This window comes from Protomyctophum bolini (assembly GCF_963924005.1).
Source record: "Protomyctophum bolini genome assembly, chromosome: 5".
Taxonomy (NCBI): domain Eukaryota; kingdom Metazoa; phylum Chordata; class Actinopteri; order Myctophiformes; family Myctophidae; genus Protomyctophum; species Protomyctophum bolini.
In genome coordinates this window covers 39,416,841-39,432,785 of record NC_137866.1, presented here as the reverse complement: position 1 = coordinate 39,432,785, position 15,945 = coordinate 39,416,841, and the positions used below count along the sequence as shown (strand labels likewise).

The following is a 15,945-nucleotide window of genomic DNA, read 5'->3' as shown; positions in this document are numbered from 1 at the left end:
ACCTATTAGGATGGATCATCATCATGGATGACAAATGCTGAATTTGAAGAATCGACCTCAATGTCTGCAGTGTTATAGCTCTGAAATCAAAGTTAATTGCCTAAAATTCATTCCATCAAACGGAGCACTGTAGCATCTTATCTAGAAGCATTCAAGTAGGCCTATATACTGAACTGAACGGCTGAACCTTAATTATTTTCTTGTAATGTCGCGTCAACTTGTCATGTATGATGATGATGGTGTCTATCAGTTGAGAGGTTTAGAACAAAGCATCACTTTTATGTTATTATGGCTGACACCCCCGCCTCCCCCCCCCCTCTCTGTTCCGAACAGAACCGACAGAATCCGCGAATATGCGAGCTGCCTCCTTGCAAGCAGCCATAATTGGTATTATTCCGAAATAATTCGCTCATATAGGCCTACCATATATGCCAAATAATGTTTTGTCGCGGTTTTGAGACGAGTGCGATGTGAATTGCGAGTGCCAATACTGGATTTGTTGAAATTGTATTTTTTCATGATGACGGCTTTTTATTATGGACTATTGAGTCTACCTTCGCTGGACAGCAAAACAAAGACTGCACATTAGCCTACTGTTTGGGGTAAATAATATTTATAATACCTTTAGACTCCAACATGGAAAAAAGAAATGCATCGATCGCTTTTGTCTCCATGGACTAATTGTTCGAGGGCCATTGGTCTCTCTACATGCCAAGACTATGTCCATTGATGGGATGCGCGATGTTTTTTTTTCTCCCCAAAACGTTTGTGGGTGGGTTATTATAAGCATTGAAAATCTGACATCATTTGGATATACGAACAGAAGATGGGGTTTCTTTTTATCTATCTAGTCTTTTTGGAAATACATCTTCGACGTAGAACCATACAATCCATGTTCTCGGGGTGATATTACATGGATGGAGACAAATTCAACACATCATTCGGTCTCCGAAACTGTAAAAGGGTGGGAGTGAATGTTCGTCTATCTTAACAGTGGATCAACCATAGCGTCCCCATCCTGGATTTTTTTGTTTGTTTTTGGTCAGCTGTTGATTATTTGATGGCCCGTAAATGTATTATATATTTTAATTGTAAGTAACTCAATTTGATTTCCTTGCGAAGGATTTCTATTTTCTGCATAACAGGTGTTGTTTGACAGCACAGCAACGAGCATGAGGCTCCATGATGTTTTTCATCTTCATTTAACAAACAGTCGAACAAAGCGACTCGCATCATCTGTGGCAAGATAAAGAAGATTACATGCAGAGATGAAAGGTAGGTTGTCACACAGTGACACAGACATCATACACACAGAGTAGCGCTTATTTTGACACCTGTTCCAGTTGTTTGTCACTTGAGGCTACATGGCTCAGGCCTAGCAGTCATACAGGCCAGACATAAAAACATTTGAAATGCTGTTTTTGTCAATGTGATTAAAGTCTGCTGCTCAGGAAAAACACATAAGGCCTACATCAAATCAAAATGTGTTGCATGGCCTATAGCAGCATACAATACGTCCTTTTAGATCTCATTAATTTTGAATACCTCATGTCTATCAAGTAAATGTATAATGTTAAACAGTTTGTATTCACTGCAAATTACTGAAATGTAAGACATTCTGGTGAAATCTCTCTTAAACAATGCTGACTTGAGATTCCTTGCTAGTACATTGGAATCAGGCTATGCTAATGTTAATCACTAAAATAATTTCCACCCCTTGCTGATTGAAGTGTCTGGCACTTAATATGCAAAGTTAAACCAAACCGGCCACCTGCCTGGCACGGAATCACGACATAAATTAATGTATTCTGTGTTAACCCTACAGATTACTTCTCTGACTCTCATTCATTCACACAGAGCAGCACAGGGAAATCATGACAGGTGCTTTGTTCATTTACATCAGTGTTTATTGGACCTCTCTGTGTCTAGCGTTGCTTGTGTTCTGTCTGCTCCGTCCCTCTGAACACCCCCATGTATTCACTCAAACACCCACACTTGCACAAAGTATGTGAGCTGGTGTATCTTAGCAACGGGCAAGGTAATTACTGAGAGAGCCAAGGAGCTGGCATGAGCTTCTGATCTAAGCCCAGTCGTAGAGAAACGCATAACACTCCACTTTGACAGCCATGCTTTTTTTTGTTTCTTAACAAGGAACGTACCTTTTGTTTTGTGACGGCGATGATTAAGCCTAATTTATTATTATAAATCATTAGGTCGATAACTTCACAACGCTTTGCGGATGTGATGCATTGTGAGCTTATAGAGCTGCTATTTTCGGTGTGCGACACCGTTGTACGATGGCGCATAAATTGGACATTAGCCTTCATCCTTTGTGTGTGTGTTTACATTCACAGGTGGTGACATTCTGGATAAAGGGAAAAGATGAGTCTGTCATGTAGAGTAGGTCCTCACAGCCCCTCCGTGTAAGAAGAGAGAGACGTGGTGGATCCAAGGTGCTGATAAAGGTCCCCTAAACGCAGCTCTGGTGGAAGTGGCAGGATGGCCAACCAGACCTTTGCTATCGATGGCCCTGGTAGCCTGCTGGCTGTGCTCGCCTCACAGAGTGGACTGGCAAGAGGTGGCAGCACTGGCAGTGGTAACAACAATAATGGAGGAATCTCTGCCACGGACGTGTCTGCCTACTTCAAGCTGGCCTTTCTGGGTTTGATCATCTGTGTCAGCCTGGCAGGCAACCTCCTGGTCTCCCTGCTCGTCCTACGAGACCGGGCGCTCCACAAAGCCCCCTACTTCTTCCTTCTGGACCTGTGCCTGGCCGACGCGGTCCGCTCCGCTGCCTGTTTCCCCTTTGTCCTGGTGTCCGTCCACAACAGCTCGGCCTGGACGTACAGCGCACTGAGCTGCAAGGTGGTGGCTTTCATGGCCGTGTTGTTTTGTTTTCACGCTGCCTTCATGTTGTTCTGTGTGGCCGTTACGCGATACCTGGCCATTGCCCACCACCGGTTCTACGCCAAGCGCATGACCATTTGGACCTGCGCTGCCATTATTTGCATGGTATGGACTCTGGCTGTCGCAATGGCTTTCCCGCCCGTCTTCAATGTGGGGACGTACAAGTTTATCCGTGATGAGGACCAGTGCATCTTTGAACACCGCTACCTGAAGACCAACGACACCCTGGGGTTCATGCTAATGCTGGCCGTGGTGGTGCTGGCCACGCACGGCTTCTATGCCAAGCTGCTGTTGTTTGAATACAGGCACCGCAAGATGAAACCTGTGCAGCTCGTGCCAGCTATCAGCCAGAACTGGACCTTCCACGGTCCCGGAGCCACAGGTCAGGCCGCGGCTAACTGGATCGCAGGGTTCGGCCGTGGTCCCATGCCACCAACTCTGTTGGGCATCAGGCAAAATGTACACAACCAACACCGGCGGCTGCTGGGCATGGATGAGGTGAGGTCAGAGAGGAGGCTGGGCAGGATGTTTTACACCATCACCCTGCTCTTCCTGGTGCTCTGGGCTCCATACATAGTGGCTTGCTTCTGGAGGGTGTTTGTCAAGAGCTGCAACATCCCTCACAGGTACCTGTCCATTACAGTGTGGATGAGCTTCGCCCAGGCTGGAGTCAACCCCATCTTCTGTCTCCTGCTCAATGAGGAGCTGAGGAAAGTGCTGAGAGCCCACCTGCCCACGTACTGGAGGACTAAACAACACCTACCCCAGGATGAGGCCTACTGCATCATGTGAGAAGATGCGGGATGATTCATTGACGCTTCTAATGATAGCGAAGAGAGCGAATTTAGAGAGTAGAGGTAATTTAATGCACCTTGATTAAGTCTCAATGTCTGTTTTGTTGTTTTGTACAACATGTCATGAAAGGTTGCCAACAAATGCAGGCACAGTGCCAATTGATTGAGAATGTTAATATTTTAATGAAACAAGTGACCCTTTCTGGTCTATGGTGAGTCCAAAAAGGTTTAAGTTGGACCCTTGTAACATGTTAAGAAGACATTAAGGGTGTTGTTTTTTCATGTACTGTATGAATATGTATGAAAGATCACGACGAGATCACAACAATCACCGACTGCACCAATTCAATATGACTGATGCCATTTTAAAATAATGTTGCCTTATTTCAGCAGGACGCCCCCTGCAGCTCTTACAGAGAATGACACGAAGCAGAACCACTTAGGGTTGAGACATGGACAATTGGTGGAGAATGTGGTTCAGTGTGTTACAAACTTTCAAAGAACTGAAAGAGTCTTAGGGGAGACCCGCTGTGATTTTTCTCCACAACGTTCTAATGCTTAACTTATGCTCACATTGTATGATGGTGTCTCATGGCGAAAATATTTATGTCATGCGACACCGCCGTACAACAAAGTCTGAATCTGGCTTACAACGGTTTTGTCTTGTCATGAATCTTTGGTCTGAACTAGGCTTTACAGTACACTATGCTGGACGCCTTGTTCAAGCTAGCGATTCAAAGTAGCCTGAACAAAAAAAAGAAAGAAAATCTAAATGGACACTATATTCTTGGAGACATTTAAATAGCTGTGGTGAACCCAAATCCCCTAACATGCTTGATTTTTTGGGACTTCATTTGGGGTGTGTCAGGTTTATTTGTTTCATAAATATTGCCTGTTTTCCTTTCTTTGTAAAGAATACATGTTAAGCAGATGACACTATTTTGAAATATGACTTGATTTCATATTGTACAGACTGTACAGGATAATATATTCCTGCTCATGTTTTTATAGAGCATTTACGGTACTTTGTGTGTGTGTGTGTGTGTGTGTGTGTGTGTGTGTGTGTGTGTGTGTGTGTGTGCGTGCGTGCGTGTGTGAGACGGGAAGGAGGGAGGGGGTTATGATATAATAAAAACAGGTTTAAGTAACATTTAGACAAATCAAACCTCATTTTCTTGTCTTAAAATCACGACATATGGAGCAGGCAGTTTATGGAAATTACTTTTTTGAAGAGATTGCTGCAACTGATAATGTGTTGATTTTGATGCCAATGCACGTTCCTTTGAAATACAGATGGATAATGAGATAGACAACAAAATAATTAGAAGTGCAACTCTGCCGAGGGAGTTTAGTCTGACCTGAATGGTGATGTATTACTGTATGTGATATAATAATCATAATAATAATAATAAAAAAAGAAAATACTAATAAACACAAGGAAGTTGTAGGGAATACTTCTAAAGTATGATTAAAGTTTCCTCAGATTAACCACTTAAACCCTATACTTAGTTGACCGGGGTCCCCCTGGTGCTCTACACTAGCTCTGTATTTCAATATCCGATCTACAAGCTCAAAACGTGCTAGCTTGCAGATGTGCTATCTTTGCTGAATGTTCACCCCAGAAATGGAACACATATAGTCATATAGGGTTCAAGTGGTTACAACATTTAACAAATTAAGTGGCTCGTACAGCATAATGAACGAAATATGAATGTTATTGGGCACGCTGCCATGAGCTTAGATGCCACTATCTGTGTGTTTGGGTTTACTGGGCATACACAATAAATATCTGAGCTGGACTTTGACTTGGGAGATTTTTGGTGAATGGGGATATAGGCTGAGACAACACTAAGTCCTCCAAATTAAGATTTCTGTAAGCGAACATGTCTGACCTGTGTGTCGGGCATATTATGCATATTTGTGCAATTTTCTAAATGTGGACACTTGCACTGCATACTGTATTAGCATGCATTCCACTGTATTTCATAGATCCAAGACTTTGGGATTTAAAAACATGTATAGATGTTGATATGGAACGATATCCTGAAAAAGTGACGTGACACGAGGTCCATGATTTCTGCGTCTGGCATTCCTTTGCAAGATGATTTCCTGTATGTGTACAGTTCAACCCAGGTGGTGCTTTTATCCACTCATCAATAAAGACTCTACTTTTGATGCATTTGCAGTGTCGTCGTGGTTGGTCTACCACAGTGGTTCTCAACCAGTGATCCACAGTCCACAACTGTTTCACAAGAGGTGTGTCATGGGAAAATGTTTTCTAAAATATTTAAAAAGATATTGTATCTTTGTTAAATATATATATAAAAATACATGTTAAATAATCATTTCTTAAATCAAATTTAAGAAATGTTTGTGTGGGGGGGAAAAAGCTTTAAAGATGGATTGCCATGACTTTGTTTTGTACAGTATGTTTATGGAGTTGACATTACTCTAACCCCAAGTCAAATAGACCCCTGGGTGTGGTTATAATATTCAAATATGTCTTCCCCCTGTGTATTTATGGTTTCTTCCTGAAAGCTGAATGCAATCCAATCGAAATACACCACTTTAGTGACACACTAAAATCGTCTTCTACCCCAGATTTGAACCCTAGCTGTTTCATAAAATACACAGACATAAAACACATTACCATCGAGCTAATAGAGCCTGCTTGCTCGGGAGATTGAATCTTGACCATCAGGTCAGAATTCGTGTCAGATCCTGTGTCTACTGTCTAGATGAAACATGACCTTTGACAAGATATAAATGTCTCAATAGAAGAGCAGGGAGACCAAATACAACCACCCCAATTGTACATAAGATATAATGTATTAACATACTCACAAACTGAAAATGTATTCATAAAAAAAGGTTTTATAGTGAGGCTTTAAGGGCATGGTATACTTCATTGTGCATGGCGCTGTGCACCAAAAATAGCGGATCTACATGCAGATCAATGCTGTGGCATGTTGTGAGCTTTGGTACTCGACATCGGCGCGCAACAAAGTATAATCCGGTATAATCTGATTTTAAATACGGTATACGGTATTTAAGATCATTAATGGTAATATTAATAATGTGTGCAAGTGGTCGGGTGGGGTAGTGCTTGAGCATTGTTCTAAATAATGTTGTGGTCCATGGATAATAAGCTTGAGAACCAGTCATGAAGTGCTTGCTGTTAGAAACAGACTGAATACTGTATGTATAATCAGCTGGATTCAAATGCCGGTCTCCTGTGGGAAATCAACATCTAGTGCAACAAATGTCTCTTGTTTGTTGGAGAAAAAAGTTGTTTTTACACTTCTCACTGCAAGAGGGACTGGGGTTCTTAGTATAATTAGATTTTCAATTGGAACTGAAAATGTAACACCTCGTACCTTTGTCAGTCCCAAATCAAACAATGTTGAAATGTGTATGACAATGATTGATTTTTATTCTGGACAATACAATTATTTCTTAATTTTTGTTCTGGGACGAAAATCACAAAAATGCTGTTCAAATCCAATTGAAAATCAAAGGCTACATGTCAATGACAGGATCTGTTGGTGCGTGGAAACTTGGGAATAGAAAGGTACACCTGTCTACCAACTAGCTAGCCTCTTTCAGAGCCAATTAGAACCTCTAAAAGTGGAAGTGAATGTCTCAGTCATATCATATGTCATAGATATGTAATATAGATATAGACGACTGAAGTCATAGACTGGCCACATGGAGTCTGAGAGCCACATGCAGCCACTGTTACTACTAAACAACTCAAAATCAACTGGAACGTGTTGGACGAATGTACTATGGGACCCAACACACAGGCATTGTCCTACAGCCACCTACGTAGACGTACTAAAGAAAGATGTGGAGGCGGAAAGTACTGTCGAGATGTATGAATTATCCAGATGACTGGATACTCTGCTGGAGGGCTCGTCCTAGATCGACCCAGAGAGATAGACATTGGCAACATTGAATCTTTAAAATGGACATATTACTAAAAGGATCATTATTTCCATTAACAAAAGCTACTAAAGGAATAGGGAGAAAATGATTTTAGGGAGAGATTAGTACTTTGGTGAAACTACAGTGGGTGGATGTATGACAGTAGTACCCAATGATCATCATCTAGTAGGAAATAGGCCAGATCAGTCCATAAGACCAAATTGATATGCAAGAATACGTTGGGGTGTATTTGAAAAGGAGAGGAAAATGAAAAGATCCAAGGATAAAACACAGATAAAACAGCAGTACGAATTGCCATTATGATCCGCTCACAAACATAAACGTGACAACCCACGCATGTGGCAGTCCTCATACCATAAAAAAGCCAGTTTACATAACACCACATTACACAATGACATAAGAAGAAATGTATAAAAAAGAAAACGGCTCATATCACGCGGGGGCCTTATCCAACAGTCGAATATAGCTCAGACCTGAGACTACATGAGAAACCTGATGCAACTTAAACATTTGCTGCATTGGTAAATACTGCTAGCTTTTGGAAATGTCCTTCCTTAAATATTTTGTGTGGCATTTCAAAGTTTTTAATGTAACCAAAAGAACATAATGCAGTACTATCCACTATTGTAAGAGGCATTTACAGTACAGTTTTAAGTATTCCTGAAAGTCCCACATTCAAAACCTATTTTTAACATTTTGTTGTGTTGCAGTGTTTTGAACCAATCCCTGTGTAATGAACAGTCGTGTATGTTTTCATGTTGTCTGAAAGCAAAGTTTGATTTTGACAGGAAAGTTAACTGGTTGAGTGGTTTTACAGATAAGAATGATGTTTTGAAAGTGTGTGCAGTTTGGGGAAAATGGTGAAGTTTCAGTGTAATAATCCCAAATTTCAATAGCAAAGTCACCAAATTACACTAGTCAACATTAAATTTCCAGCCATACCCCAATATTACCGACCCTGTCCAAATAGGGCTTGATTGATACAATGAAATGAAAGTGAAATTATTAATAAATCCATAGACATAGAAAATAAAGATAACTCTGTAACTTATTTACATACATTTTATTAGAAAAATGAAATGCACATATTGGGACAACGGAGAATATTAACAATTAGTGTGTACTAGTACATAATTCAATGGCTTGGACCACCATAGCACTGGTGATAACATCCTGTTGCTGCCCCTCTCAATTGGGGATTAGTTCTTCAGGCGAGATGAGGCTTCACTGCGCCTCTTCACAGTTGAGTTATTTCCTGTATTAAGATGCATCTTTGGGTGAAAGTTTCAAAATCAGAGACGCGTGTGATTTGGGAGACAGCCTTGGGGGATGGTATACACATTTATTAAATCATTGGGTAAACACCTGTAACCGACACATTTTTGTAGAGGTAAGTTCATTCTTTAAAGTTTAAACACTGCACATGTTCTTTTAATCATGGGTGAGACATGGAAACAGACTAATTCAATTAAAAGCTTAATTTTATTTCTACTGCTTTCTTATGAGAGCCTATCATACCAGAACCAAGGCAGTAAACAACCATCTCTTTCAATTAATTCGCTATCCCATAATTAAACATCCAATATCACAAACGTTATTCAATAAATATTGCATCCGGCAATTACATTTCTTAGACATTACGTACACAATGGCCTAGATCCAGCAGATCATCTTTAAAACCAACCATCACATACCAATGCCATACACAGTAAATTGTGCTAATTTATCCATTTGAAATTCAAGCGTAACCAAATGGACCCTCTACAGGTCCATTTGGTTACATTTGTATGCTCATTTATCTTAGAGTTGAGGAATGAGGATTTTACTGTGTACACTAGGATCATGGCGTAGCAGATAAGCATGCCTTTGTAACCACTTAAACCCTATACTTTATGAGCGGGTCCCCTTCCTTTGTCCCTCTACACAGATCTCAGCAAAAACTACTCAACCTACATACAAGCTCACAATGCACCGAGATGTGTTATGAGCTTCCTCTGAATGAATGCCTATTGTGACATGACTAGATAGAATAGGGACGTTAAGATTAATTTGCTTAAACTCTGTGCACCTGGTTTATCAGAGCACTAGTAATTGGTCCACCTGGTTACATCTTTCCCCACAACATTTATACATTTTGAAAGCCTTAAAAAACAAAGAACACAGAATAAAAAGCAATCAACTGAGTGAAGGAAAGAAAACATTGTAGCACAGCAATTAATACAACACACATGGGGTTACACAGTTTCATCTCAGCATCGTGCGCAATGGTTCCAGTTACCATAGGGTCATCAACACTAGGAATATTCTGGACAGGACAGCATTCAGAGAAAAACTAAAAAATGCATACACAATCAAATCCAAACACTGCATGCAGCTGGCTCGTCATCCATCAAAAAAAATGATGTTTTCTGTGTGCAGTGATTCTCAAACTTCTTAATTTCTACGGCTACGGCTACAGACCACCATAACTCTGAAAGTGTACAAATGGAATCAAATGGACATGGTCCCACAAGGGTCCATTTGTACTCTCAGAGATACAGACCTTTAATAGACAATATAGTTCAGTTGCCAAGTTGGGAAGACTTGAGAAACATTGGTTTAGGGCAGTCACACAGTCTGAAGGGGCCACAACGCATGCTGAGGCACCAAACATTTCAAATGCCCATGTTGTTGTTGTTTGTTTGTTTGTTTTCTGGTGTTTAGTTGGTCCGCTTGGTTGGTTCACTGAAAGAAAACTAAGTCAAATATGTGCCAAGTGGGGTCAACCACGTTTCTTTCTTATTGGTTGATGCCTGGTCAGTATTCACCAATATTGAACTCCACGCCTTGAACGTGACGTGTCAAAACGCAACCGCAAGGGGAAATCCACTCCTCCGCTCCCATAGAATGTAATTGAACTGGCACTTCTGATGCGTATGTGTAACCATGCTCTGAAGAAGGGCAGCAGAGGAGATAGCCCTATTTTATAAACTTAGCCATTTGAATTAGATTTTCGAACTTTACATTTCTTTTAAGATGTCACCAGAATGAAAGCAGTTAAGGTGTCTCGGCTCTGCTAGCCAGTACCTCAGAAGAAAAACAATCCATCATGCAGATCACCCCACCCACCCAAAATCATGTATTTGTTAAGGTCAATGTGTTTTTAAGCACCCTGGTAGTTTTAATAAATTAGGGCAAAGATAGGGAAAATAAAAAAGTACTGTATAGCTCCTTTAGGGGCGTTTTTGGGGGACAAAAATACAATTACATGTACAACAGAGATGATTAGTCTGAGTACTGTAGAATGGGACTTTAAGCAAATAAATGCAAATCGATCACAAAAAGCATCACTGGCAATATTAAGCCCACTTTAAAAAATGCCCCATCCATACTGTACATAATGTGACATGATCCCCAGTAGAAAAACGTGTTTCTTCCTTCACCCCAAATCACCAAACTTGTGTCAGGAATCACAATACAACTCACACAGTCTCGCTCTCCTCAAAGGGTGATCTTCGTGTTCCGGAAGCTGGAATGATCCTTCAGACTGTCGTTGTGCGTCTTGTACTCCATGATGGTGTTCGGGGGAAGGTTGAGGACTCGCCTTAAAGTGTCTCGGATTCTGGACGTGGTCATCTGGTCGTTGGCCGTCTTGTTCCAGATGGACAGAATGTCCTCCTGAAAGCGTATGGACACCACCACTCCACAGATCTCCTCTCCCACCATAAACTGTTCTCCCAGCATGGCTAGGATGATGTTCTCCCAGAAGCGACTCGCCAGGCCTTTACGGAGACGAATGATCCATTTACCTCCACTACGATTAGCATCATCCTCCCACATGGGTTTGATCCCCTCTTTAAAGACACAAATTCAAACAATGTTAACCACTTATAAGCCCTATATACTTTGTCGTACACAGCAAATAGCGAAAAGAGACAATCTAAAAGTTTATAGTGTTGCTATTTTCGGTGGTTATAAAACTAATCGATTTTATAAAGCCTAGTTTTTCAGTTAACGTTTCGTCCCTTCCAATTCTAGTTATTTCGTTGGCTGTGGTTAAATACAATAACCAATATTGCATTTTTCGATTTGTGCTTTATTACTTTTCTCCAGTAACAAGTAAAACATACAAATACATCAACACGTCTCAACCATCTTTGGGCATTAATAGTCGAGGAGACCAGGCATGTAGGTGTGACACATAAATATATTGAAGATTTATCCTGTCAAATTGTGTTGTGGACTCTGAGTGAGTGAGGCTTCATTTTTTTTATTCATTTATTTTTCTTATAAGTTTAGTTTTAGATTTGTTTGTTTGTAAGTGATATCATGTGCTTGTTTTGCATTTGTTTTTGTTTTCTCTTTTGTTTTCTTGGGGGATATCTGTATTTATTTATTTTCCCTCAGTTCTGTCAATGTCATAAAATGAAAAAGCTAAAAGAAAATTAACTCATTAACTCATCAACTGAAAAAAAACCCCCACACAAAACAAAACTGAATCAAAATTCACAGAAGCATTCAGCAGTCCACACAGCCAAAACCCCAGACAATAACCAATATTGCATTAAACATTAAACAATAACACTCACTGATATCATCTACAACAGATCAGTGGTTCTAAACGTTTTAGGGCTGCGACCTCCCAAAATAATCATAACTGGGGACCCCCAACCTTACAAGCACGCAGGTATTGTAGAGTTGAGGGATTACATTTAGTTTGACTCGGCTCCAAAGATAAATGAAAAAGAAAGATCTACAAGCTCACAGCGCGTGGAGGTCCAGAGACCCACAGGTTGAGAACCACTGAGTCTAGATATGGACTCGTTTGTACATTGTACCTTTGAACAGATGGAAGTCACTGTGTCCTGGCAGGTCCCCTGGCCTCACCAGGTGACTGTACAGCCTCCAGAACTGCTCCACAGACGCCACGGTTCCGATCTGCCTGATGTTCTGCTCATAGCTCTGGGTGCTGGCAGGTCGGCTGGGGGTTCTTCTGCTGAACCAGAACGTATAGCTGAACTGGAGCAGATGTTCTCCTGGAGATAAGAGAGCGACCATGTTGTAAAAAAAAATATATATATATATAAAAAAACAAAAAAAACAGGAAGCCTTAATCCTTAACCCTTAATGTAAAATGTGTTCTAAATCATGTAGTTCTCACACAAAACAATATCAGGCGTACACACGGCACGAAGTGACGTGCTGTGAGCTTGAATATCTACTATTTTTGAATAGCCAACGGAAAAACCTAATGACAAAAGATGCTTGTCCCGGTTTTATTGGGTAAAATCACTTAAATGCAGTGAGCTTGTCGTAGATCTGCTATATATTTGCTACATTTGTTCCTGAATTATTCTTTTTTACCTGGTGTTAGGATGGGTCATGTTTCACAATTAATTTAGCACTAGTGGCTGCACCTCCACCAGAGAGTTTCCCTGACCTTGCCCCCCACCCCTAAATTCAAGTGACAAGGGTAAAGGTCATTACACACTGGCAAATTAGCGACGCGATGCGAATAAGCCATCTGAAAATGCGAAATATTGCATGTTGCAGTTCGCCTGCGAATCTCTGCAAAATACGACACCAGAGCGAACAAATAAAGAGCGAAAACGGTCGCATTTTCGCACATTCGCCACTGATGTGGAAGCTTGCATGGACTTCAATTTTAATGCGAATTATTCGCACGAATATATCGCGTCGCCAATTCGCCAGTGTGTAATGACCTTAAGAATGCAATCTACTATGCGGCAACTACACAGTGCCAGTGGAATACTACCCAGTCCTGAAACTTTTAAATTCCTCATTTAAATCTGCCCTAAAATCATGGCTTCACCCAAATTCAAATTGACCTGCCCTTAGCTAAATTCTCTAACTAGCCTGCCCCCCTCAGCCCTCACCCTTCAAACAGACAAGATAAATCTAATTCTAAGCCAATCACTCAAAACAAGTATTATTATTTTTGAGGGGGTTAGTTAGGGTCTTCAAGGTGTTTCTGTTGACCAGTGAGGAGATCCTGTACATAGGAATCTTGTTCATTGGTTGACTTTTTTGATTACATTGGTGGCCATTTTATCACTGGAAAGATTTGCCTCCAGGATGGAACCTAGGTAGGTAATGTATCTTTTTGTGTGATAATATTGTGTGATAATATTGTCACATATATATATAATATATGACATCAGCTTGTGACTGCAACTTATTCCTCGGATGACTCGGCACTGCTGGTAGAATGATAGAATCTGCACCTGGCTCGCTGAAACTATCTTTACACCTGGGAAAAATGGAATCCATTCTCTTTGGATCAAATAGTAATCTCAGCAAGGCAGACGGCTTCTTGGTTAGAGTGGGTGACAATATTACCACATAAAAAGATGAAATTACCTACCTAGGTTCCATCCTGGATGCAAATCTTAATGAACAAAGTCAACCAAAGAACAAGATTCCTATACAGGATCTCCTCACTGGTCAACAAAAACACCTTGAAGACCTTAACAGGAGTACAACAAGGTTTCTTCGACTATGCATGCACCTCTTGGTACCACAGCACCACAAAGGTCCTTAAAACAAGGCTCCAGACTTCCCAAAACAAACTGGTCAGGCTACTACTTGGCCTCACTCCCCGAACGCACCTCACCCCTGCCCACTTTGACAGGCTGGAATGGCTTAGGGTTGTACTGAGTACAGCATCTTCTTGCAATGGGTCTGGTCCACAAGATTCGCTACAGCAGCTACACCACCATGATCAGATTATGATATCCATGTACGTGTCTAAATACAACGAAGTCCACACTCAAAACAGCAGAAGGAGCTCAACAAACGATGTGCAACCCAGATTCGGCACAAACAAGGGACTAAATTAATTTCGCTCCTATGCCACCAAAATGTGGAACGCCCTACCAACAGCCATTAAGACATGCAAATCCCTTGACTCCTTCAAAACCGCTTTCAAAGGGTACCTGCCACCTACGGACGGCTGCAATTCGAAAACTGGCCCTCGTAAAATCTGAATCCCCACTCCCTTACTGTATAATGTTTCTTTTCCCTTTTTACCTCCTTTCCTGTTTTTAGATATATATAGAAGTGTATATATTTGTACGTCTCTAAATGTTCTGATGAATTGAGAATGGTGGCCCCTGTTGCAAACAAGTGTAATGTTTTATCAGTGTCGTCCACAGTAACAGTAATAACAGTAGTAGTAGTAACAGTCTTTGTATTGAGTTCAAAGTGTTCTTTCATGTGAAATGTACCCATTCTGCAAACTGTTAATAAATACTTAAATCAATCACCTACCCATCTTAGTCACCCACTGTGACTTAGATATTATTTGAACACACTCAAATGTCACAACGAGGACAACCCAGGCGAGCCTGGGGCCCTGGGCCGAACACATACATACCTGGATACACACACTGTTGTCTGCTGATGATGCTGTTCTTTTTGTTGCTGCCATCATCTCCTCGAGGACTCGTGTCCTCCTCCTCCTCGAGGATAATATCTTCAGTTTGGTTCATTTCCTCTCCCAGCAGCAGTTTCATTAGACTATCATACAGATATTCTCGTTAATGTATAGTTAACAAAGCTTTCTTCAACGTTTTTCGACCACACAGTTAAAGGCAAATAAAACACAACTCTGTTCACTGAAAGTGACTGAAGCGTTCTGCTCGGACTTCCTCCTTCCTGAGTTGTCTGTTCGTGTGCGCAGCCGCAGATTGCTCGCTGCTGTACCGTGCTACGGGTGATCGGAGCGGTCAAAAAGTACGAGAGTTGCAATTAACAGTATTAACATATTTAAATCTATGTTCTTAAAATCAATTAACTGCTGCACCTTATAATATACATGTTGATGTTGTATCAGTATGTGTATTTGTTCTTGAATTTGTGACTCTACTAATAATTTGATAAAGCCACAAGTTTTCAGTGGATATGTGCCAAAAAAATGACATGACAATTTGAAGTTATAAAGTAATCTCAAATGACATTATAACCTTCAGAGTTTTCACTAATTTTAATGACAATAGAGGGTATGCACGTGACATCATCATCATACCTGGAAGTAATGCGGGAACGCCTACTGAGTGGCAAAAACTACTTTCTGGCCTCAGACAGCCCATACATCCAAACAGAAAGTCCTATCTGATTGCATTAAACGACATTAAACTCACTTTGCCACTCACTTTATGCATGTTCATACCCTCTATACTCTGACAATTTGAGTTAATGCTCCTTCCTCTTTGCTTTTATCTATATTTTTATCCTCTTCTTCTTTTTGCCTCTATGTATGTTATTGCTCTGTAAGGTGAAGCACTTTGTTTCAACC

General features: G+C 40.9%; 2 protein-coding genes across 2 annotated transcripts; one reads left to right on the top strand and one right to left on the bottom strand.

Annotated features, from left to right (window-relative positions):
- Positions 1-449: 449 nt before the first annotated feature.
- Positions 450-3,699, top strand: LOC308314892 (putative G-protein coupled receptor 173; the record flags this gene model as incomplete). Its single annotated transcript, XM_080762674.1, has 3 exons — positions 450-602; positions 1,123-1,275; positions 2,355-3,699. Exon 3 carries the CDS (start codon positions 2,500-2,502, stop codon positions 3,697-3,699), a length of 1,200 nt encoding a protein of 399 aa, XP_080618800.1. The 5' UTR covers positions 450-602; positions 1,123-1,275; positions 2,355-2,499.
- A 5,016-nt stretch (positions 3,700-8,715) lies between these two features.
- LOC308315591 (eukaryotic translation initiation factor 4E type 2-like) lies at positions 8,716-15,296 on the bottom strand. Its single transcript, XM_080763652.1, has 3 exons — positions 15,025-15,296; positions 12,467-12,664; positions 8,716-11,482 (listed from the first exon to the last, which is right to left on the bottom strand). Exons 1-3 carry the CDS (start codon positions 15,161-15,163, stop codon positions 11,130-11,132), a joined length of 690 nt encoding a protein of 229 aa, XP_080619778.1. The 5' UTR covers positions 15,164-15,296; the 3' UTR covers positions 8,716-11,129.
- Positions 15,297-15,945: the final 649 nt, after the last annotated feature.